General features: G+C 33.8%; 1 protein-coding gene across 1 annotated transcript in view; it reads right to left on the minus strand.

Moving 5' to 3' along the window:
- Positions 1-3,993: 3,993 nt before the first annotated feature.
- Positions 3,994-25,307, minus strand: part of LOC123712497 (T-box transcription factor TBX20-like) — a 64,828-nt gene continuing 43,514 nt past the window's right edge. The window contains exons 5-6 of the mRNA XM_045665612.1: positions 16,328-16,563; positions 3,994-5,275 (exon numbers count right to left, since the gene is read on the minus strand). Coding sequence (XP_045521568.1) covers positions 4,996-5,275; positions 16,328-16,563 — 516 coding nt within the window. The 3' untranslated portion in view covers positions 3,994-4,995. The remainder of the gene's footprint in view (positions 5,276-16,327; positions 16,564-25,307) is intronic.

The raw sequence follows: 25,307 nt of genomic DNA on the forward strand, positions 1-25,307 counted from the left end.
CTTATAATTTGAGTTACTAAGAAGAACAATAGCGAATCATCTCAATAGTTCATAGTTCTAGTTTGAAACACCAGTTCTGTTTTAGTTTCAATTATAGTTTAGTTTTTTGTTGATGATGTCTTTATATTCACTGCTAGAACCAAATTAGTTAACTAATTTGAAAAAAAAACCACTGGCATACAACCTTTTTAGCTGGGCCTCAGATTTGTATATCTGTTTCATGATCTATTTATTTATTTAATTATTAATAATCTTACAACAAACATACATATCATAAAATAAAACACCAAGACAATACACAAAGCAAAAACAGATTACATAGATAAACAATATATACGAAACAGAAAAAAAGAAAGTACATTAATGGACAAAAATATATTTAATTTTTCTAAATAAATAAATCTTAAATTTGAAACAACAAATAATACTTAATATTTCAAATTACTGCTTAAACAAAATCAGAGTCTTCCCGCCTTTTCAAATACTTCCTCACATCTTCTTTAGTGAGGTGGAAAATATCAACATCCTCATAGTTAGTGTCATAGTTATAGTAGGCAAGTAGGTGATCGTTCTGTTCCTGACACACGTTGATTTTCTAGGTCTTTTTGGTTTCTTCACGACGTTCTTATTCCGTAGAACGAAACACCTTTGGTGCCCAGCCGGGGATGGAACCTATGACCTCAGGGATGAAAGTTGTACCAGCCACCATGCCAACAAACACTGCTTAGTTAACAAATGATTGAACCTATATCGAAGACGATAAGTTTGCGAAAATGATTGGAGTAACACATAATTGTCATTTATATGGTTACAGTTAGGTGTAAATTACTCCAAACCAATGAAGTAAGTTACATAAAGCGTCTAATAAAAAGATAAACCTGATGCTAAACAGCGAATTGGTTCACATAAACATCGCATTTGCATTAATCCTATTCACACACCCGCAGCGGCCAAATCGCATCAATTTCATCTATGCGAACAAAGCAATACCTGGTCACATTGTGACGTAGTAATTCGTCGTTTCCCGCGCTAGACGCGACGATTAGTCCTCTATTTACTTGTCTATGGAACAGAGTGGCAGCTGACGCCGGACGTGGCCGACAGCCGGACACCGTTACAATTGCAACACTGACTTAGAAAAACGTTAGCCACGCAGCTTGTCCATGCTAATTCGATTCAGCCTATATCTAAGCTACACCTAGATTGCTCCACACGGCACTTTGATTGAAAATGGGCATTTGCCGTGAATTGCTTCGATTTGGACCAATTTCACGTTTCGTCTCATTGGTTTTTCATCATTAGTTTGTGAACTTAGTTTAGATGTTTAGACATAGACAATAGACATAATTTATTACTAACAAAACCCACCCACACCAACACATAAATAATAATAATCAAAGGAAAAAAAAGAATGAGAGATAACAATTTTTTTTAAAGAAAAAGGTACGTTTTAATTGTGTAATGCGTGTGTGCTGTGGTTGTAATTGGCCCTGGCTCAGCATTATGCTGAGGAGCAGAGTTGTTCCAGAGCGCTGGTCTTTCTGCCAGAGACCACAGCAGCAAGTTTGCGCCTGAGTCGCAAAAAAAAAATTAAATTGAATAAAAACGTTTTTAAACAATTTTAAAGCATGACTACATGACTTACGGCACACTTTGCTTTAAATTAATAAGTATCTCCCATAGATTATCGCTATATAAATTTGTTAAATATTTCTATATTTTCTGATATAACAAATAATTATATCAGAAGTTCCCACAGAAACAGATATGATGTAAAAAGATGTAATCTCGAGGCATGACCCACCGAAGATCGCACATGAACTTAGATCCCTCCAGCATGTTTAATCGTTAGATCTGACGGCTAAGAACAATACTCAATAACGTTTAATAAATGAACGTAATTAATGTAACGAGATGATACCTTAGATTTAAGTCATATATCAATAATACCTTGCGAATAACCCCGGGTTACGTAAATTATTTAAACAGTTTTCATCATAGGTGTCAATTTCATAGCTCATAATGTAAGTCGAACATCTTCCAACCCACAATGCTCTATTGACGGTACTTCAGCTCTGACAGAATATTAAATGGCCCAGACCTTTCCTCGAACTAGTGTTTCCGTCGAAAACTAATCAACGCAAACCATTATGGAATCACAGTTGATCTTTACGCTCACTAATATATCTCGGACACACCTCGGGCGAGAGGTACGTTTAAGGGGAATTAGCTCAGACAACGCCACAATAGTCCATAATTATGAAATGTGTTGTGATTTCAGGTGGATGGCAATTTTTCTCTGGAACCGAACAATGCGAATGGTAATGAAAGGAGTCAATCAGTCGGTGTCTGCGAAATACGCTCGCGTTAATTTATGCTCTGCGCAAACGCACCTCACATAAACATGTTAAGCTGTTCCTACGAGACAAAGGGAGATCGCGTCCTTTGATGTCACCTTACTTTATTCCCGAGACGAAATTAAAATTAAATGAAAAAAGCGCGTGTCGGTCACGCGATTCCCGACACGTTTAACATATTCTCTAGCCGCGTATGAATTTATAGCGAAAGACGTATTATTTACTAGCATTATACGCACAATTTGCGGAGCTGTCGCAAGGGCTGGCTATAATTTCCCGATGGCAGGAGATCCATCAATACATGCCTCGGGCTGCGGCCGCTTTCAATTTGTAGGCCGCTACATCGTCGGCAATTACCGGCCGGACGGAAGGTCGATCATCGATATATGAGCTTAATAATGCCTAATGACACGTATGAAGATCTAAAATGGAAGTGTGATGAGTATTTGCTGTTTCCAGCCTCATAACGTCTCACCTAAATAACATTGTAGTAGTAAACGCTCAGCAATTATTTAATATTAAAGATTTGCCATTTTTGTAAGTTTTAAGAAATAAAGGAAATTGAACTGTAGAAAAGTTTGGATTGAAAATTAACTATAAATCAGGATTGAACAAATTTCAAGAGATTCTTCTAATGAAATGCTGGCGTAAGGCGTGCTGGATATATCTGTATATATATTATATGGACGTCATATTCAACGGAGGAGTTATTGACAGTTTGACAAATAGTCTCCCAAGGATATGTTTTCAAGAAGTTGACAAAAATCTATATAATTTGGTTTTCTAATTTAATTGTGTTTAAACTGTTTGAAAAGGTACTTTTCAGTACTACTACTACTACTATTGTTTAGTACAATTTCCATAAGTTTTATACATCAGTTATAAATAGATTGATAAGGTTGAAAGATGTGTTGGTGGCGCCACCTGTCTACCTCCATATAATATTTTTTTTATAGATTCAGTTTCTGGTAAAAAAAATCTTGAAACCTGGTGATTCTCGTTTCAACCAAATCACAAAACTAGATTTTCCTATTAAAATAAAACAACGCTTTAATTTGATTTCATTTATTAACACTTAGGGAAAGACCCTGATATGTGTACTACGACGCGATTTGCTCACAAATTATCTTACAGGAACTGGTTCAAATACAAAGAAACGTGTACAAAAACGCGTCCAAAAAAAATCCATAAACAGTACTTTACGTTTAAAGTATATCTTTTTTTTGGAATTACACACAAAATTATAACAATGTTAATTGAGCCCTTATTTCTACTAATTACTTAAAAACCCATACAACATACAGATAAAAAACTAGTTCGCTGTAAAGGTGAGGCAAATAAACTTTTGAAAATGGAATGCTTTGTAATCTATGGAGGTTCACAGAGTATTTTATTTTCAATTAGGTCTTTAAACAAACTGTCTTAAATTAAACACTAAATATCGATTCCTTAGATTTTAGGTGTAGTATAAAATATTTATTAATAAAAAAGTTATTTCAATTTAAAGCGTTAAACATAACTCAAGTTAATACGGTTATGAAGTATGACATTTCACAGTTGTCATTTGTGACATACGCCTGAAATACGTTTATCTGTGACGATTTTTAAATAATAATTGGAATCCAAAAGTCGTGTACATTTTTGTAAACCATTTATTTTATTGTTTATAATAAATAGGATTATGAGCAAACGCGTTATCTACATTAAAACTTTATATCAAATAGAATTTTCTACATGACCCCTATATACAATGCTTATTCTAAAAAAATAATTTAATCAACTACTATACATAGGAAATATAAATATATTTTACACGCATTAATACTATAAAATTGTATCACTGGCTTACCGGGTTTAACTAAATACTATGTCTTTTTAACTTAAACAGTAAGATTAATAGTATTACGGGATTAAAACTCGTTTACAATATATTATCTTATTTATGAAAAAAAAATCTGTGTAATTGCATTTATAAACAGTAATCTTCTGTCTCTTTTCAATACAGCGTAAATGCAATTTGAGAGCAAGAGACAAAAACACTTACAAAAGAGTGCAATTGACTGGTACAGTTTTTAAGAATAATGTAAAATTAACAATTAACGTGTTTTAATCCAGTGGTAAAAAAGGGTTTTAGTTAATGGAATGCTTTTTAACAAATCTTTGGTTAATGAAGACAATTTACAGAAACAAATTATTAACTAGGTTTTAGATTTTCACCGTGCCGGACCGGGACAAATTAATGAAAACATTGAAACAAAGCGCAGCCCACAGCGCACTGTTTTGTCTCTTTCCATCACCGCGTAAATGGCATTAAACAGAAAGAGACAAATAAGTTAGTTTTATCATTCTTAACGAACGTTTTAGTATGAGATTCATCGTCTATAAACCCTATTTCCGGAACCAGCACAGTGGGGCACACGTCATTTTAGTGAAAGTATACTGTGCAGGTAACTATTGCTTACTGATCTAACTATACAGTTAATTTTGGGGTAGGAACCATTATAAGCCCTATTGCATATGAAATAAGGTCTATCACATTCGCTAATTCTTCCATAATTTCATATGCAAAACGCCAGATTTATATGTCAATTATAAATCATTTTTAATTAACAATAATCCGTCCAGACGTACAATCAGCTTACAAGGGATGTCTTGGAGAAGGGGTGTGATCTGGTCTCTGCGGTGGTGGGTAAGGGCAATATCGAAGGGGTGGCGTCGGCTTCTGCAGCCACAGATCTGGTGGAAGGTTTAACGGCTGCGGCCAGGGCCAAGGTCGTCCAAGGGCCAAGAGTTGTAATGCTGGTGGTGTTCGAGCCCAGGCAGCCCGCTTCTCGGCCTCTTCGTCGCCGGATCCAGCGTAGAGGCGTAGTGGTGACCGGAGCAATTGCTGCTCCATTAACATCAGTTCCATCGGGTCTCTGGAATGAGATGGGTTTGGGTTATTTCGATTTCTAATACACTTTTAATAAGATCTACTTTTAATAACCATAAAACTCATCAAAATGACAGCCTTAAACAGGAAGCTTTTATGTATATAGAGATCCGTAATTTACAAACAGGACATATCATCATATCAAAGTCAAATTCATTCATAATTCTGACTGGGACTTACAATTCAACCACCATTTACCATTACTTTACAGGTAATCGAAGATTTATAAAATTGAATTATTCAAATTCAAGTAAAAATCATTTTAATTTAGTAGAATCCACTAAGAAAGTAATATAAAACCGTATTTAATAACGTAACATATGCAGACCATACAATCATAAGAAAATAATAAAAAATTATAATTAACTTAAAAAGGAGTGGAGGCTACAAATTAATAATGATAATCTTAAAAAAGACAACGGAAAGTAACTAGGGGCAGAATGAGGAGCCCCAAGGTGGAAGAGAGAAGAGTTAGCAGGAAGCGAAAAAAGAAAGAAATACATGGACATATTTGGATAAAACTGGAGAATGCCTTTACCCAATACTGAACGAAGCTAGGATAAGAGGATAACGAGAAACAAAAATGTATAAATATAATATATAACAAATCCGAGCTGTATATTTTACTTTCGTAATTATTCGAAATTAAACAGGCTTTTATTGTTAAGCTCTAAATTCTACCTTGAACCATCTAAGTCCTCCAAACTTTTAGTACGCCAAGTTTTGTATTTCCAAAAAGCGAATAGGAAGAAATACTATTTCAGTATTTAAGAGCTTATTACTAAGATAGATTCCTCGAAGGCAATGTTGTGTGTTCGTTAGTTTTCATCAGCCCATAGCCAATAAAATGCGATTCGCGGAACTACGGCCACCGGCGGGCCACGTGTCTTAGCCAGTGTTTAATTATGTTAATAGCGTTCCTACTGCTTAACGTAAAAGCTTTGAGATGGAAATGTTATAAAAGAACAGTTCCGAGGTAGGATCTGAAGTATTAGTTTCCAACATTTTAACTTAAAGATAATATTACCATTTATATACCTGAGCGACCTTCGTAGATATGTAACTCTTTGATCCTTTGGAGGAGGGGACGGGCTTTGATATGGGATGCTACTTGCGTGGACACGTTAGCCACATCTCACCTCCCTCGGACAAACACAAAAGCTAACGCAGCCGCAGAGCGAGCAAAAAAATTAATGGCGAGTCTTTCTCCTAACTTTGATATTGTTCCGTTTGAGGGGTTCAAGTGCACAGGTCCTGTGCCAGGATAAAGATTTAAGTTGGCGACTGGTACATAGTACCGATGACCTCAGAGCTGGTACTTTCGTCGCTCAACGAATACAGCGCAATACAGCGCTACGAAATGCTGCCAGCTTCAAATTTCTATTTAGTCATTTTTAATAATTATTATTATTAATATGTAGGTTAAGAATATTGTATGTGTGTGTTGGTAATAAATATAATTGTTATGTAGGAACAATACAAATGAACGATATAACCCTATTAAAGGTGAATTAGGTTTCAATTGAAGTTCTTTGCACAAAGCCTTTTACTGTTTAAAACTTGGTGAAAATATGCGTGCGGCACATGCCTAGCGTGAGAAAAGTTTGAGTACATCTTCAGTGTCGATTGTTTCGCCGAAGTATGTTTACGATTGCTACAGTTAACGAGGCGTTTCTCTCTTTATTGCAATGCATGATGCCCTTTATCGGTTCTCGGATGCGAGCCCGCCATCGAATTTCATGCTAACCAGCTATTTTCAACTATGAATTAAGTGAAGGAATTCGCGTGAAAAATCGCGGGAAATATGTAAAACCGTCAATTGTCATTGCAAACATTGCTTCAAATATACCTACATCAAAAGCTTTACGACTTTCTCGTGGGAATTATTATATTCAATTCAATGAAATTTTTATATTCAGTTTAAACTCCTGTTTCCTAAAGGGGTAGAAAGATACCACGGATCTCCACATGCCACAGTCCTGACATTCCTCTCCCGCTTCCACTTTCATGGCTTTCACTATGCATGATCGTCCTGTATGGGTTTTAACTACCTCCTAGATTTGGTCCAGGCGTGTACGGCAAGGCCTAACCAGCTCGATTTTACCATCCACGGTTGCCTTGCCTACTTAAGAGCTTTTAATTTACTCACTCACTAATCTAAGTCAATCACTAGTATTTTATAAATAAAATAAAATATTAAATAAGCCGACAAGACGGCTTCAGGAGGCCTTGTGGGCCTGGGCTTGTTATATATATATTATACTATATTGTGCTGTAAATATTTTTAATAAATAAATAAATATTATATAAGTTTGGAGTATTATCCCCGTATCATCGCCCTGATTATTGAAACCTAGTTCAAAAGATCCAAAAATGATACCATATCGTATTTTGTTACATACAAAATCTGAAAATAATAATTGTTTAATTACGCGTCACTATGCCAACATTAGCCATCCATTTTATTTATTTATTAAGGAACGCCAACAGATTACATGTATACATTTTCTAATTAACAATATTGGGTTTTATTCTAGCATGCAATCTAATAATAGGTGTACACAACATTGACTCTAATAAATGATAGCGGACAGAGTTTACTTAAGTATTTGTATCTTTAAGCATAAATAAATTGAAACGTGGAAAATATTACATGACTTATGGCTGAGATGATTGAATTTTTTTCTTAAAACTAGGAAGTGAGTCATAATACACGTCAAGACCATATCTACAATTATATTGGTTAAAATTCCTAAGTATTCTTAAGTATTTTATGCAGACGTAAAGTATTTTTCGTCATGGCCATTAAATATATGAAAACGAACCATAAAGGAACGATCTATTGTGTTTTTATAGACATTAGTGGATACCTATACCTGTTAATACGCGGCGCCCGAGGCTTGGTGATAGATTAAATTCGACACGCCATCTTGTCATGCCAATTTTGAACGGATTCCCGTCATGCTTATTTATTAACTCAAAACGCTTAATAAAAGTTTCAATACAGATCGACCCTTAAATTAAGGTAATCGCTTTTGTATTCCGACAAAGGTATATATTGTTAACAATACAGTAAACCTGTAAACGTAAAAGGAAACTGTAAACCTCTTTATAACACGATACACTTATAACGCATTTTCATATTACACGAGTAGTCCCCCATACAACGCGGGGATTGCACACGTTATATTTCACTACTATGACATTTATATTGATTTTTGATATTTCGTTAATAACATAGATTTCTTATTATTGAAATACCCTTAACAAGAAAAGTTAAACGTGAACTAGATAACGCGTTATATAGGGTCATACAAGCGCGTTAAGCGAGAATACTCCTACAACGCGTTTCAGGGATTAAATTTTTAATTTAAATTTAGTACATAAACACATGAGTTTGATATATGGGAGGAGTTACACAAAGCTAAAGCTGGTACATAAACGCCATACTTAGAGTCAATTCCAACATCTTTAATAGTAGTATTGGCATATGTCTCGCATAACAATGATAACTTAGAAAAACTAAGGCCCTGTTGACGTCATTGATTTAACTGTTCGTTAATAAAATACCTGTTTTTGTTTAAATTAATAACAGCTTTAGTAATTTACACACCAACAACTCTTGTTGTTAATTACCTAAACAAAAAATTGCAATGACTAGGTAATGTGAAAAATGGATGACAAATGACAACATCAAAATGAAAGAACATCACTAATTATATTTTTAATGAAATTTATACTCTATATTTATCCAGGTTTCGGGTGCTACGAGGCGTTAATGGTGATTATGATTTCACTATCAACCGTAATGACCGACAAAGGCCAACACTCGCCGACAAATTACAGGGCCGCTGCATCGAGTCGAGATGGAGCTATCGATTCGCAATAATTGATAATGTTTTGACATTTACGTACATCGCGAACAAGAAAAGATTTAACATTGATATTTTTAAATTCAAACACGCGTTATTTTTGATTAATACCTATTTAAAATTGATTTAATGTAACAAACTAGCGTAAAACTTGACTTGATTGTCGAATTATACGTTTTGAAATGACGGCGCTACTTTTAGGATTGTTTTAGATTGAGAATTTTACAGCTTTAAAGAAAACACTTTTTTACCGGATTGAAGTTATGTATTATTATAAACTTATAACTCACTCAGTCACCGTGACCACGCACTCTGTAAAGCACGCGAAACGTCGGGAGAAATTTAAAACTATGTAAAATAATTATAAGTTTATAATAATGCATAGCTTCAATTCGGTAAAAAAGTGATTTACTTTAAATGTGTAAAAGCTATGTTAACAAAAGACAATACAATTTTACAGCTGTTCTTAATATATAAAAGGTAAACATTATTTAGAGTTAATATCGGTTTTTGTGCGTTAAGAAATATTTTTAAATTTGTGTACAAATTTAAGAATAAATTTGATAATAAAATGCTTATAGACAATGTAGCATTTGAGTGGTTGTTTTTTATATAAATATTTACTTATAAACTTTATTTAAATATTAAATCTTTCCTCTCTATAATGAAGTATATACAAAGATATAGAGTACCTAAGCCGTAAAGAGAACCAAGCGTGTCGTGAAGTACAATTAATTACAAATAATAAATATTTATTGATTGAACCTTACGGTCACTACTAACCTTAAGGTCAGACATTTAACACACATAATTTATCATTGGTCAAAAAAATTGGGTAGTTAATAATTTTTTAAATATTTAATATGGTTGTTTAATTGAATAACAATTAATCAAGCGTTTGTGTAATTAATTTAGGTATCATTGTATTGAAAGATGATATTTGTAAACATTGATACAAAAAATGTAAGTTGACCAATACGTGTATTTTTGAAGTACTCTATTTGGCGTTTTAGGGGAAAATGATGTGTGTAAATTTTTACGATTTCACCGTCACAATAAACCGACACCTTGAAGTTAGCTATAGTCAACATTTTATTTTGTGATATTTAAATAAACTTTATTTAACTAGATACGTCAAAGAAGTATAACTCCTAACGCGTGTATATAAGTACACACAATTTTAAAAAAATGTATTATGAGGAAACTGGAAACATTGCGTGGGAAAAACTTAAAACTTTATTAAAAATATTAAGGCGAAAGAAGTTGGCGGAGGTAGCTAGTACGATATAAATGACATGTTTTAGCTATACGGTCAATTAACCACAATTATCAAGAAATGTCGATTATAATCCAATTGACATTTAATACAATGTGAAAAACGTAATGGCCGCCTTCATTTGTCATACATCTTACTTATTTTTTGCAAATATTACAGCCCTTACTTAGACGAAGTTATATCCCGTTATACTTTCGTATAACATTTACAAACGTCAAATAGGTACTGACCGCTTTATCTTGTGTCGCTATAAAAATAGGTTACATTTTTTATAGAAGGGGGAAACAGGACGCTCTCAATTCCAGAGAAATTTAAGGAATTGGCACGCTCAGATCATTTCATCAGAAATATTTCAGTAGCTGGTTCCAGAACCCCCCAGCCTCATACTATAACCTTGTTGCTTTAAGACAATACCATTTATTAAATGCGTTAATATTTTCAACATTAAGCCTCAATAAAGGTCGAAACTGTCATATCAAGTCAGTTGAAATGACATAAAGAAAAGTGGCAATTTACTATGAGATACAATCGGTCCATTGAACTGAATTAACTCACGCGCACAGTAGCAGCCATCGATCTACGAATTCCACTTTCTAATAGACATCTTGGAGTATGTGTGAATGAACTGTATCGGTTTCAACAGTTTTTTTGTAACTTAATACTTCGAACCGTTAAGCATAATTAATAATATTGAGCTTCTCAATATAAATATATAATGAATTATGTAATACCCATACACGTATTTCTGTGGCCTTAGAATATGTCAGAATATGATAAGTCATACTGAGCAAAAATGTACTTATCATTGTCTGATCTATGACCACAGATTACGTAATCAGAAATAAAATACGACAAATATTACGTAATATTTGTCGTATTTTTATATGTGGGACATACCCCTTCTGTAACCCTGTTAGAATCTCGGGTTAGTGAGAAACCTCTGTAAGAGAAAATGAGATCCCTTGAGCTGTCGTATCCAGGTTTGACAGTATATTAATAAATATTGAAAAAATTGCATTGATTCATGTTGATACAACTTGTTCCGATAGTAAGCCTTCTATTTTTACTTACTAACTGATTTAAGATGTGATGAATGGTTACAGCTCCTCAGAAACTCCTTAAAAACTACGCGATTTAAGAGTGACGGAGAGTTTGTTTCCGTCTTCCCGTCTGTTCTACGCCCTTGAGAACAGGTTAAATTTAAATTTAGAACTTTTTTTTGACGTCCATATAAATAATAGGTACCTACATATTATATGAAAAAAACTATACTTATATTTAGATTTTTTAAATGTTATTACATAATTTAAGTATATATATCTTACTATAGATTAAACCTTAATTGTTTTCACACTGAATTCCTTCGTTATCATTTTCATTATCTTATGATTTTTTGTCAAAGAACTAATTTAAACTATTAGTGAGTATTTCGTCACTATGTTAGATGTTACATCTCCTCAATATTTTGATATTGGGACATTTATGAAAAAGATTTCTCCTATAAACACTTAGAAAAAATAAGTGTAATATTTAACTATATTGGTAACAATGTATACTTATCAATATTAAAAAATATGGTTTCAGTTTAAATTATCTGCCAGTTCTTGGGAAGCCCGTAGCTTGGAAGAAAATCTCCGTCACTCTTAAATCTCCATGTTTTGGTATACGTCATTACGTCATGCTTCACTTGACATGTTGAAACAAAATGTCATAGTTAACTAAAAACTTTTTAACGCTTTGAATACTTCACCAAAACCTACGCCAGTAATGCCATCAAGTGGAAAAATATTGCACAACAACTAATTTTATAATGTTTTAATATTTATAAACCTAGTAGCCATAGCTGAACGCAGTAGCAGAGAGCCAGTAATTGTGCCGATAACATCTCGAATTAGCCGTCAATCAGTCGAGTGGTGAACTATCAACGCCGACGCTGTATCAATTAATCCAAATCGGTAGCCACGCACTGACGTGCACCGAGATTGGATTATTAAAAGGTTCACTAATCTGATCGCTGTATAACGTGACTCAGACATTTCCCAACGTAATAATTCATTTTGGTTAATAAACTTCTGTTCCGCTTTTAGTTGATGTGTGTTCTATTTTTAAATTTTAAATTTTATGTTTTTTGGTATTGACACAGACGTTCTATTTTCAAATAGTTGTAGAGTACCGCTTATAGTTAAAAACGTTCTTATTTCAAATGTTTTTAAAATTAAATATTTAGTTTTGGCATAGATAAAAATTGTGTGCAAAGTTCTATTTTTAAATAATTGCATCCTTAATATCGCGCTTATGTATCATGTAGTTCTAGTTGTAATATTTTAGAATAAACATAATAGCTAGAATAGTACAGCTGACGAAACGTGTAGTCATTTTTAAGAACTTAATTCATAACAAGGCAAGGCATGGTGTTGGACTTAAGAGCTGATTAATGATTTAGTTAAATCACACACAAACGACGTTTTATATTCGTTCGAATTTTCAAAGATATATCAAGCTAAAATTATCAAGTTGGTGAATATGGCGTGTTTCGTGTTCACAGGAGAACCGGTCGGACGATGGGCAGTTAATAGAAATGCGCTTTAATTTGTCGTTTAGGGTATAATGAGCAACGAGCCCTGTGATTACGCGCGCCGCCGCCGCCGGCCGTGCTCGCTGTTGACGTGCGCTGTTTCCACACAGAGCCCGCTATATTTGTCCTACTAAATGTTCTCGAACGTGAAAACATACGTCAACTGGCGCTAAACACTTGGCATGGCATTTCTGCATATGTTTAGAAGCCAGAAGAAGTGGCCTTCTGTGTACGAGGAACTTTGAAGTTATTAGATTTTTATATGTGTTACAAACCGCCTTTTATCATTACAGAACCTAGAAAGTTTGGTTTTATTTTTCAAAGAGATATTAGATCCACTTATTCTGAGTTTTTTCTGTTCGAAATTAGACTAGTTATTTTAATGTTGGTACTCATTATTTTCAACGTGACTCCGTAAGATTTATAGAAATTTAATTGTAATGACTTGTCTATAAGAATGATTCTTCGAGAAATAGCAAGTCGTTTTATGCACTTTATAATAATTGAAATTGTTCATATCATATAATTATAATAATAGGACTATATAATATATCTTTTTGTGTTCAAAATTAATATATTTTTTTAAACAAACCAAAGAGATTGGAGCTCATATTACAGCTATGAAACACATATTTCAGATGAAATTAACAATATTAAAGGCGATTAAAAAGAGTGGCGGAAAGTTTCTTGCCCGCTCTACGCCCTTGACTTGAACGCGAACTGATAGTAAATGTAAATTTACAATTAATTTAACTTATTTTCTGACATTCATAAGTAGACTTGTTCACCTATATGAATAAAGTTATTTTGAGTTTGGGTTTACATGACAACCGAACTTTTTTTCTTCTCTAAAGACACAAAAGACCTCAAATATGTATAAGGAACATTTTTATTGGCAATTACAATTGTATTTTTTTTTTGTATTATTATTTATGTTTCTGAACTTCCTCAAATATTTCAAGATTAGATAGCCAAATCGTCCAAAGCCAAATAAAGTAGCTTTATAGAATTTTCAAATTCGGTTTTTTGGCATTTATAGTATTGTAGTAGTATACGTTATGAAATTCGAATATGTTTATTAAGATAAAATCGAGTTCCGATGGTAGTAGATAGTATGGGAACGCCGCCATGGCCTGCCTCCGGCAAATTCTCGCCTCGTACCGGACGCAACTTAAGCATAATGAGTTGAAATCAAAATTACTCGAAACAATTTCGAATGAAACTCGCATTTAAAGTGCAAATATCGTTTAATCACTGTCGTATTACACTTGTCTGCAGTTAATTTTTTGCGAGTAATTCGATTCGCTTTAAAGTCACAAATTAAACGGACTTTCCACTGCAGTTTTCGATAATTACTATGACGACTCCGTAACGGTTGTGGGACACATCTCAAACCCGGTTTCAATTCTAGGTGAATCAACCAGAACTGAGAACACTTCGTATTTCCCGAGCGAATATTGAAGTGTCATAAATAAAATTAGGACTATAATTTCATTTGGTTCGATTAAGGCTCTCAAAATCTTCGATCAGCATTCGTACCGCAATCAGCGAAGGCATCTTTTATTCATGTTGGTAACACCGCACAAATTGCAGGGCGGCCAACCTAATGCCTTTCAACTGTTGCTAATAACCTGCCAATTTATCAAAATGCCTCCAGCGCATCGATCCCGAGCAGTTTTGATGTTACCTTGACTGACATTGTGTAAAAGGTGCCAATTAGAGCATATGGGCTTTTAAATTGTGATGATTAATCGGTTTTGGATTGCCAAGGCTTTGATATAGGATATATCAATTTGTTACTCGATTACCAGTGAATTAGCTTTAGGTACGTAGATAGAAAACCTCACCAAAGATAACGCAGATAACTATATTTTAATGTCGCAAAATATTGTACAATATATTGGCGCCAAAATGAGAAAACCCAAGAACATTGATATAAAAATGACGGATTCTAAATTTAAATGTAATATTTTGTTAATTTTCAATTGTTGGTATTTATAGCCAGACTAATTATATACTATTATTCCGAGTAATAAATTATTTTTTATTTGTTTATTAAAACACTTAGACAGAACGGTGCATATATAAAAAAGCACATAAAACCTTCTTAGGACTGGGCCTCAAATTTTTCTGACCTGCTTTATGATCAATATCAATCTAATAGGTGATCAGCCTCCTGTCAGCCACACGCCGTCGACTTTTTGGGTCTAAGAGAATCCGGTTTCATAACGATGTTTTGCTTCAACATTCGACCAAATGTTATCTGCGCACACAGAAAGAAAGTCCATTGGTGCACAGCCGGGAATCGAAGCCAACACTGCACCCGCATATATCTATTGTTAGATATGTTTCAGCAACGAATGCGTAAACTTTCTCAAATGAAACAACAAAACGCTCCGTCCATAATTTCCAACTGATATTAATACATTTAGTACTGGAGTAATCCATTCCAAGCGTTAGTGACATTTAAATAACCCACAGTTTAATAAGCATTGGTAATTAACTTTCGTTTTATGAGAGATTATAATTTATTCACGCCGCAAGCTAAACCGTCTAGTAAATACTTATGTATTAAATTTGAGACAACAGATGGCGCTACTAAATTTTCGGATTTAATTTTTAGTCAATATTAAAATATTGGTATGCAATAATATAATTTGACAATAAGAGTTCTTCCTCCAACTTCGATTTTGTTCCCTTTGGATTAGACTCTTGGGTCCTGGGGTTCAAGTGCACAAGCGATAATTAAAGTTTTAAGTTAGCCTCTGGTAGAACCCGTGACCCCAGAACTGGTCAACTCAACAAATAAGTATCGCTATACAGAGAGAAAATGCTGCCAGCGTTATAGGTACACTGCTACAAAGACCAAACTTTTTAAATTTGTTTTTAATTATTTATTATTACTATGTAGCTTAAGAAATTTGAAAATTGTATTTTGTTTGTTATGTTTACAATTAATATCTCGTAATATATAAAATTCAAAATTATTTATATAAATTTTATCCAGTAAAGTAATATATATGATAAATGTGTAAGTGTTGATAGAAGTTAGTATTATTAAGGGAAATATGGAATTAATTTAGTAACTTGACAATTGCGTAATTAAAAATTGCTATGGGCTGGGAAATTAATTAATAAACCTAACAAAGCTTTCCCTTATTAAAACATAATAATCGAGATTAATAAAATATATTAATATCGATAAGTCCCTACGACTTCAATTAATATTGCTGCCACCTTGTTGTTATTACAACATTTTCTTCTACTTCGCTCTGTGCAATGTCTATGCTAAAAAAGTATTCAATTTCAACTCACCTATCAAAATCCGTCAATCTCGACGAATCTCGGAAGCCTTTAGCAAAAGGATTGGAGTCAATTTTAAGTTTCGTTATCAACTGGTTCTGATACGCCGTCACTGCTGTGAACACAGTTTCAGGGAAGACGAAGGTTCTATGCTGTTCTCTTGAGAGATCTGTGATGGGTCCACCTCCCTCCCTGATCTTCACCAAGTGGATTCGGGGCTGGTATCGATGCATTGAGTTTAACACGATCTGTGGAAGATGTAAATAAGATGTTTAATTAGAGAATTTTTTTTATTTATATTTCTTTTATACTGCGAAATAACGACAAAAAGGCACCTCCATCGTTAATGCTACAATTAAATATACATATATAGATAGGTATATATAAAATGTTTATTAAAAACTAAACATAACTATCAATTATACAGTATTTATAATTTTATTAACCTACATAAAACAAAAACTATAGAGAATGAAAAGAAAAGAAATTAAACTTCACTGTATTGAGTATTTATTCGTTGAGTAAGGAAAGCAAGAGCGCTGGAGTACCAGGCGTCAACTTAAATCTTTAATTAGCGTCTATGCACTTGAACCCTACGGCCCAATAACTAATTACAAAAATCCCAAGCAGGTCTTGTGAACTCAGCTAGTGTACAAACAAAACAGTAAATAATAGAAATCTTATTTATTACTACGATTATTATTGTAATGATACATGTTATCCACTTTAGTTTAGGTAAGTAAACCATAGATGTTAATATTTATTGCTACCCCTAAGTACCCTGCAGTAATGAGAAAAACAATGGGGTATATAAAAGATTCCGGCCTCTAGGCTGCTAAAAAGGTTCTTCATAATTTGCTGGTACAAACCATGCTTTTAATTATTTACTTCAACTATTAGCTCATACTTCGTCTCATTAGAAAAATCTGCATATTTACGAGTAACGTTTACCTCATGAATAAAACACTCTAAGTGCATTCAACTAAATTACTCTTTGTCTCTTTTTGCCAAATTGTGTTGACTCTATGGTAAAAAGAGACAAACGAATACATTAGTTAGTACCATTATTTTTTTTTCAGATGCGATCAACACCTGCCTTTGCCTCGTATATCGTACGAGCAAGATTTAATAGATACACTATTGGGATTCGAACCTACGAACACAGGGCTAAAATTACACAACACTACTCATTAGTAAAGGACTTCTGATATTAAGGCGTACAGTGACCGAAACATTCAAAGGGATAATAAAGCTTTATTAAGTTTATAGCGTACAATATCTTATACAAGACAGATGTACGGAATGGCTCAACCGGCGCACCAATATGCAAATTTAGTCATTAGGTACACCGCAGACACGCATACGATTAGACAATTACCTACAATATAGCTACATTGTATTTTATGGTATCATTACAAAGGCCAACGGACGAGGCATTGCATCTAAGTGTCGATAAATTTAATTACTGACGGCTGTTGCAATAACAAAATGTTTATATCCCGAAATGATTAATTTGAGGAATTTTAAATTTTTCAACTATACAATTGGTTCCGAACTCATATATTAGAGCAATAATGTACGTAAGCAGATTTTACTAATAACCAGTATAAAAATACAGATTTTTAAGGTAGTGTTGAAAAAGCTCATAGCTCAAATGAAATTCCTTGAGCGTAAAAATCCTTGACGCCTATTTATTGATTTTTTACACTTATTAATTATTGTTTTCGCTTCTGTTAAATTAATTTTATTAGAAACAAACTAAAAGCGCTTTCCGCGGCAGTGGTGCTAAGTGTTGCATTTAACTAATTAATTGCATTTAACAAAACAAACAGATATCCAAGGCTCCTGATATAGTAACTGTTAATAACATTGCCTTTACTTTGTAAGAAAATATTTTTAGTTTATTTTTCTCTACACTCAACTAATTGAAATAAAATCAGATACACTATATACATTTTTATATCTGTATTATTCATTACTTCTAATCTGTGGATCCTTTTAAAGTCCTCCGATTCCCGCCATTTCTGTGGCTCCTGCTTTTCCTTTAATCCACCGTCTAACTTGCCTTCCTCTTTAATTGTACTTTTAGCACCAGTTTACTACTTTTTCTTACCATGTGCCCCACCCACTTCCACTTTAGTTTAATTATTTACGTATGTACCTAGGTAACACTGAAAATGTTCAGAAAATTAAAAACGGCTTAATGTAGAAAGTGCCAATACTTTTGTTTTTTGAAGTAATCTCAGTTCCTCTCTACACATCGTCGCATTCGATGGAGCCATTGAGAAAAGCAGTGGGCCCATTCTTCCTTAGGGGTATCTTCAATGGCATTTTTGTACGCTTTCACCGCATCTTCAGGGCTCGTAAAGCGAATAACTCGATTTTTTAGTTTTTGGGTATAAATGAAAATCACAGGGCATCACTGATCTTCAGTAGTCGCTGTTAAAGGACGTCCCTCATGCGGATCATCATTGAGATTGCTACGTCTACGCTTAAACTCGTTACACCAATTGTAAATAGTGGCACTAGATGGATCTTCATTAAGAAATGCTTATCGCAGCCTATCATAGCTTGTTATTGAGTAAGCCCATAACGAAAGTCATAATAAATCATTGACCGAAAATTTTTTCGCGTTAAGTTCATTTTCACGTGTAACAAGAGTTTTAGATTTGCCGCCAATTCACAATAACAAATGACAAATGAATGCAATATACTACATTAGGTTACCAAAGAGTTCTAAAATTAAAATTCAAAGAAGTTTTCATTAGCAATGTTTCTAACTGGCCCGTTCTAAACACTTTCAGTGTTACCCACGTATACATCGGCTGAGTTATTATTTTAATTGTATTCTTTATACAATCAATTATTTCCTCATCGTTCCCTATACATTCTGAAACTGAGCCCAAGTAAGTATTTTTGCCCATGCTTAATTAAGTTTAATCATAATTTGGAAACTTAATTCCCTTGTTAATTAATTCATTAAAATGCGTTATCTAGTACATAACGACAGGCGGCGTTCTCTCATTCACATAGTCGGTAATTAATTTGTTGTAGTCCTGATGTGATGGGCTGATAGTCGCTATGTCGGCAAATTGCTCTGACTTGCCGCTGATGATATAATTAATTTGACTACGTTATTAGGTAAAGTTAAAATTAAGATCTATTGAGCGTAAAGATAATAAATGTTTTTTGTTCTAAAGAGCTGATTAAGTTATTATTCTGCGCCACAATAGGTATTTATTTGTATCTTTTTAGTTTATCAATAAGGAAACTTGACAGATGACTACAACATATGTAATTAAATATATGTGGTATGTGCCTCAGATCCTTGTATCTGTTTCGTAGTCATTTGTCAATCTAATAGGCATGTAGGTGATTAGGCTTCTGTGCCTGACGCACGCTGCCGACTTTTCGGGTCTAATGCAAGCCGGTTTCCTCACGATAGGTATTTTCCTTCACCGTTCGAGCGAATGTTAAATGCGCATATAGAATAAAACTCCATTGGTGGTTTAGTGAGTAGCAAGGGATCGAATCGACGCCCTTAGGGATAATAGTCGCACGCTGAAACCACTAGGCTTAACCTAAAAAGGTTGTAGGCCTCTGATTTTTTAAATCGTAATTTACAAGTTATTATTATACAAGTTACTAGCTGACCCGGCAAACGTCGTTTTTCCATGTATATTATTTCCAGGAAACATTTTTTAGTTTAAAAATAACCTATCTACTATGATAAAAATAGGGTTGATGGTAGAGGGGTGAAAATTAAGGGTTGTATGTATTTTTGTATGCTGTATTATAAAAAAAATATTACACCCCTTATCTCTTAGGGGTTTGAAAGATAGATAGTAGCCGATTCTCAGACTTACTGAATATGCATAAAAAATTCATAAGCATCTGTCGAGCCGTTTCGGAGGAGTATCGGAACGAACATTGTGACACGAGAATTTTATATATATAGAGATATAAAAAGAGACTTATTATCATTATTAAACAAATCCACATTTATTGGTTTCTATTAATAGCCTAGAGTTAACCATAGATATTAAAAACTGTAAAATTCACGCCAGCGATGCGTTGTTACGTGCTAAAATTTTGAGTATAATTGAGATTATTCGACTTCCACATAACCTTCGGTGAAATCAAAGATCCTGGGCGTGGCAGGCGTCATTAGCTCGCCTCTAATTTTCACACCTGCGCCGGAGCCTTAATGAATTACGTCTAAGGGACCAGCCCATGCTCTCCGATAATTACTACCTACAGATCTGATGATAACAATTCATTAGTTATCCGTTTCTATTTTGGGTTTCCATTCACAGATTACGATGTGCTATTAAATCATATAATGTATTTATTAATTTACAATGAATGTTAAAGAACAGGAATTAAAATTTATCATAAATAAATTAATATGTCAACTGTCCATTTGGCATATTACCAGTAGTCACAGAGATTCCTAGCGCAATTTCTTTTTAACTAAAATTCCTTTTTTTGTATAATTTAATAAAAAGCAGGATTAATGACAGCCTTATCGCTTTGCATCTCTTCTAGACAACCACTGTGAGAAATAAATAACTCTAAATTTATGTTGTCAACGGGAAATTTGGGGCCAGTAATTTTTTTACCTTGCTTATATAATAAATATAATTATTTCAGTTTTACATAAGTAAGTATACATTTTTAGAGGACAGGAGGCTTATCTGAAGTTAAGGAATATGTGTATCTTTCTTTATTTAAATTAAAAAAAACCGACTAATTACAATTAGCTTTGCGATATATACCTACTTAGTATATATATGCTATAACATAGAATTTAAGTCCAAATAACCTATAAATGTAGCCGTAAAAAAAACTCAACAAGTTACGTGACTTAAGAGTCATAATAATTACTAAATATAATTGTTCGTATTCAAATAAATGTTACTAAAATTTCTAAGATTATTTTCACATTTGATTAATTCTTGAACATTAATTGTATACATATTTGGATAATTAATTGTTTTATACATCCTACGCGATCTATAAATTACCTTTGTCTAACTAATAAATCAATACAGCTATAAATTAATGTCTAAATGGCAGTAGGTGTATCATTTTTTTCATCACCTGCAACTATTGCAATATTAAAAAGCAAACAAGTCATCTATTGTGTTGATTTATGACTTAAGTCAAGAAATAAAGCAAAGCAGATAATGTAAAGACACAGATTATACACAGAGAATATGAAGTATCTACTTAAAATATAATCTTCATTGAATACGTGGGAATTTGGACAATTGTCTTTAGATCTGTGGTCGTCTCGCGTCGAAGTATTTTTATTTAAATTAAATCAATCAACTTTTAAAGCTATATATATATATATATATATATATAGGTACCTAAGTCATAACATAAAATTATTATGAACCTAAACTAGACCTTTATAACTTTTCTGTATTATTTCTACACAATATTTGAAAAAGCAACTCCTAATTTTACCTCGCTATGGAAATTAAATTATATTGTTGACATTCTTATTTCTAATTATATTTCCCGCCAATAAAAAATAATTTTACAAACAGCCAGCTATTGAAAACAACCAAAATTAAAAATGTTATGTATAATAAATTATCTGTGCTTTTTAAAAATCGAATCCCAGTCTCGCCACAGCTGCGCTGTTGAACGTGCTTAGTATTCCTAACCCCGTCTAGTCTACTGAGGCGTGAGACACGCACCGCATGGAAGCCGCGCCCCCAACTAACGAGCAAAGGATATTAATCTTTAATATCTAAGAGGTAAGATAATATATGGCCTGCAAGTGAGAGCGATGGCAGATTATAGTTGCGGTGGGGAGGCGTTGGGTAGTCCGTTGGGACGAGGGGAATGGTTTACGGAGGGGGACAGATGCTCAGCGAGCGTTGAACGGGACGGACGTTATTACAAGTTAAAGACTCTAAGGTTTGCTTATAATAATATAAGTGTATTATTTAATTTAACGTTTTAATATCGACATTATTTGCAGAGATTAATCTTGTTAATGTATCCGTTGAAATGAGGTTTACTTACAAAGTTTTGTATTAATTTATTGCTCTCGTAACGGACTTTGACCGCAAATCAGTTCACACGTTATTTATGAATAGTCCAGAGATTATATTATATGATTCTTAGGTATTGGAAACAGCTTAAATTGTATTTGTACGAGTTATGTTGTCATTAAATGGTATCTGTGTCGTGACGTGTTGGCTTAAGAGAACAAAACAGTGAGATGTCATCCCGGTGAACCGGTTGATATAAGCCTTGTCGATATTTCGATTAGCGCGCGAGGCCTCGGCTTACGGCGGATTGTCGCCTCCGTGGCTCACCGACAAATTGCCTCATTTGTACACCTACCGCCGCCACATCCCTATACATTTTGCTTTATTTGCGCGAGTCTAATTAAAGAGTTCAATCAAAGCTTTTAAGCGAAAGCTTTAAGTTCTTTAACGAATTTGTTATATGCCTCGACCTTTTTATAAAGATTTCTTAAATAACTTATGCTGTCTATCCAAATATTTATCTACTTCTAAAATGGTGGCGCCAAAACTAGCTACAATCTTTTAGGTCTTAAAATTATATACCTATGCGTTTCGGGATCATTTCCTGTTTCTAATTAGTACGTGAGTGGCCTTTTCAGCCCGATAGACGACGTTAAAGGTCTAAATCATGCCGGTTTCCTCACGATATTTCTCCTTCCGTATGAGCGAACGTTAAATGGGTACCTTCATACACAGGAAGAGTCCTCAGGGATGAGAGATGCGCACTGAAGCCACTAGACCGACACTGCACAAACTGCTTTCTTTAGTCATGGTAATAATATTTACATATATAAGTTGCCTTTGTCTATACTTATAAAGCAGCAGTTTGCAGCTGAGTTTCATCATCGGATGTAGAGGAAGAATACGAAATTCCACCCGTATCACCTCGACGTCCGCCGTTCCACAACTGAGCGTTTTTCACCGGTACTATCTACCAGGCGTAAATTTCAATCTTTAATTAGAATTTGGACTCCACGGCCCAAGACTACTCCAAAGGGAACAAAGACAAAGTTGGAAGAAATATTATGAACCGTTTCTTTGTAAATATAATTGTTCTCCAATTAACAGCTTTATAGATACTATATCCAACTATGACAGATGAGCGCTACTTCTAATATATAAGTATGTTGTTATAATGATAATAAGTCGTTTATTTGCAAAGAAAGTGGTACATTTAGATCGATTCATTATGAAAATCCCTACAATCAAATTCTTGAAGTTAAAACAAATATCAGCAGGATTTATAATGTAAAGGTTTTCATTGTTACCATACAAATATCATGCGACGGAAACAACATAAGCAATTTCAAAGATTTCACTGAGAAATTTTAATTTTCTCATTATTTTGTGACATTAATTAAGCATCACTTCATTCCCACGAATAAGTAAATGATCATTAGTTAAAATTAATTTGTATGTTTGCCGCCGGCGAAATCGATCAAGGTAGGAACCCACCCGACTTGGAGTAACTGTATGTTATAGTAACATTTGTAATTCACTTGGAACTTTTCATATAAGTTCAACTGTATGATTTCCAGGTTATATGAACTGCATCTAGCTTGGCACATTTTGGTTATGTCTCAGGGATATTGTAGAAAGAGTTTCCAAGTCTTTACAAAAATACTAACTCTAACAAAAAATTCTAACTACTCTTTATATTAGCGTGGAAGCTTGTCTGAAGCTGGAGGTACAGAGGTGGACATTGCTTTCCGCATTGCCAAGGCCCGAGCAACCTTGGCACAATTTCGGGGTGTATAGCAGTCACAGATGTTGACACGTTGAGTCAAAGTTAAAATATTCGATTCCAACATCAGATCTGTACTCCTCTATGGGTGTGAAACGTAGAAGGTCATTAACCGCTGCCTTCACCGCATTCTGGGTACAGCTCGAGAAGAACTCTAACTAGAAACTTTGGGAGCGCTGCCGAAAAACCCCGATTAGCTACCAGATCTAGCGACCCTATGGATACTCACATTGCTAGAAGGCTCGCAAGTGCGTTGCCGGCCTATCAAGAATCAGTCAGTTCAGTGGGCAGCTAGTTCCACATAGTGGTGGTGCGTGGCAAAAACTGCCTTATTTTGTATTTTGCCTTGACGTCCGATAATGTAACTCAACTGCGGGTATTAGACCGAACAACTCTTCTGAACACTCCCCATGGTAAATGCGGTAGAAGATCGTATTCCATTTCAAAAACTTAGAAATAGTCAAAGAAAAATTTATATAGATGATTTCGCGGGTAAAAACGATTTAATTCCACTGAAGATTATGCGCACGCCAAGTGAAAGGTTTAAAATAAACATTATCCCTCTTTGTCAAATCTATCTTTAATAATATAACTGTGTTTAACGTTGATAAATACAAGTTAATACGCAACTATTACGAAAATGATTTATTGATCACAAAAACAAATATTGATAATAAAAAAATGGAGATTAATAAATTGTTCTTAAAATATTCATCTCGTTCTCAAAAGATGGGTTTCAAAGCCTTTGGTCGTAACTATGTATAACTAACCTGATTTATCTTGGGTTGTTATTAATTGGTTTGAAGTAAGAAAAAAGTTACTGTGAAATTACGATTTAATTATAATTTGTTTGCAAGAATATGGTACAAAAATGTTATGGGGGTACAATATAAAGTTCGTATATTCTGCCACACATGGCGTGCAAATATGTCTTAAAAGGAATTAGAAACATAGAAAGTACTGTACCTATATATTATGAGTCATATCATTATAGTCAATTATTATATTATTTGTAGTGATAGTGATAGAAAATATTAAAATATATTAATTAAAATGCTTCACGCAAATAATCATTCATAGTCTTTGCCGTCGTATATTAAGTCGATTTTTAATAAGTCTAGTTCTTTGAATGCTTTAGATAAATTATTATAAACCCTGTTTGGCATACAAAAGGTGTTTTTCCTATACAATTTCAGAT

This window comes from Pieris brassicae, chromosome 7 (genome assembly GCF_905147105.1).
Source record: "Pieris brassicae chromosome 7, ilPieBrab1.1, whole genome shotgun sequence".
In the NCBI taxonomy this organism is placed as follows: Eukaryota; Metazoa; Arthropoda; class Insecta; order Lepidoptera; family Pieridae; genus Pieris; species Pieris brassicae.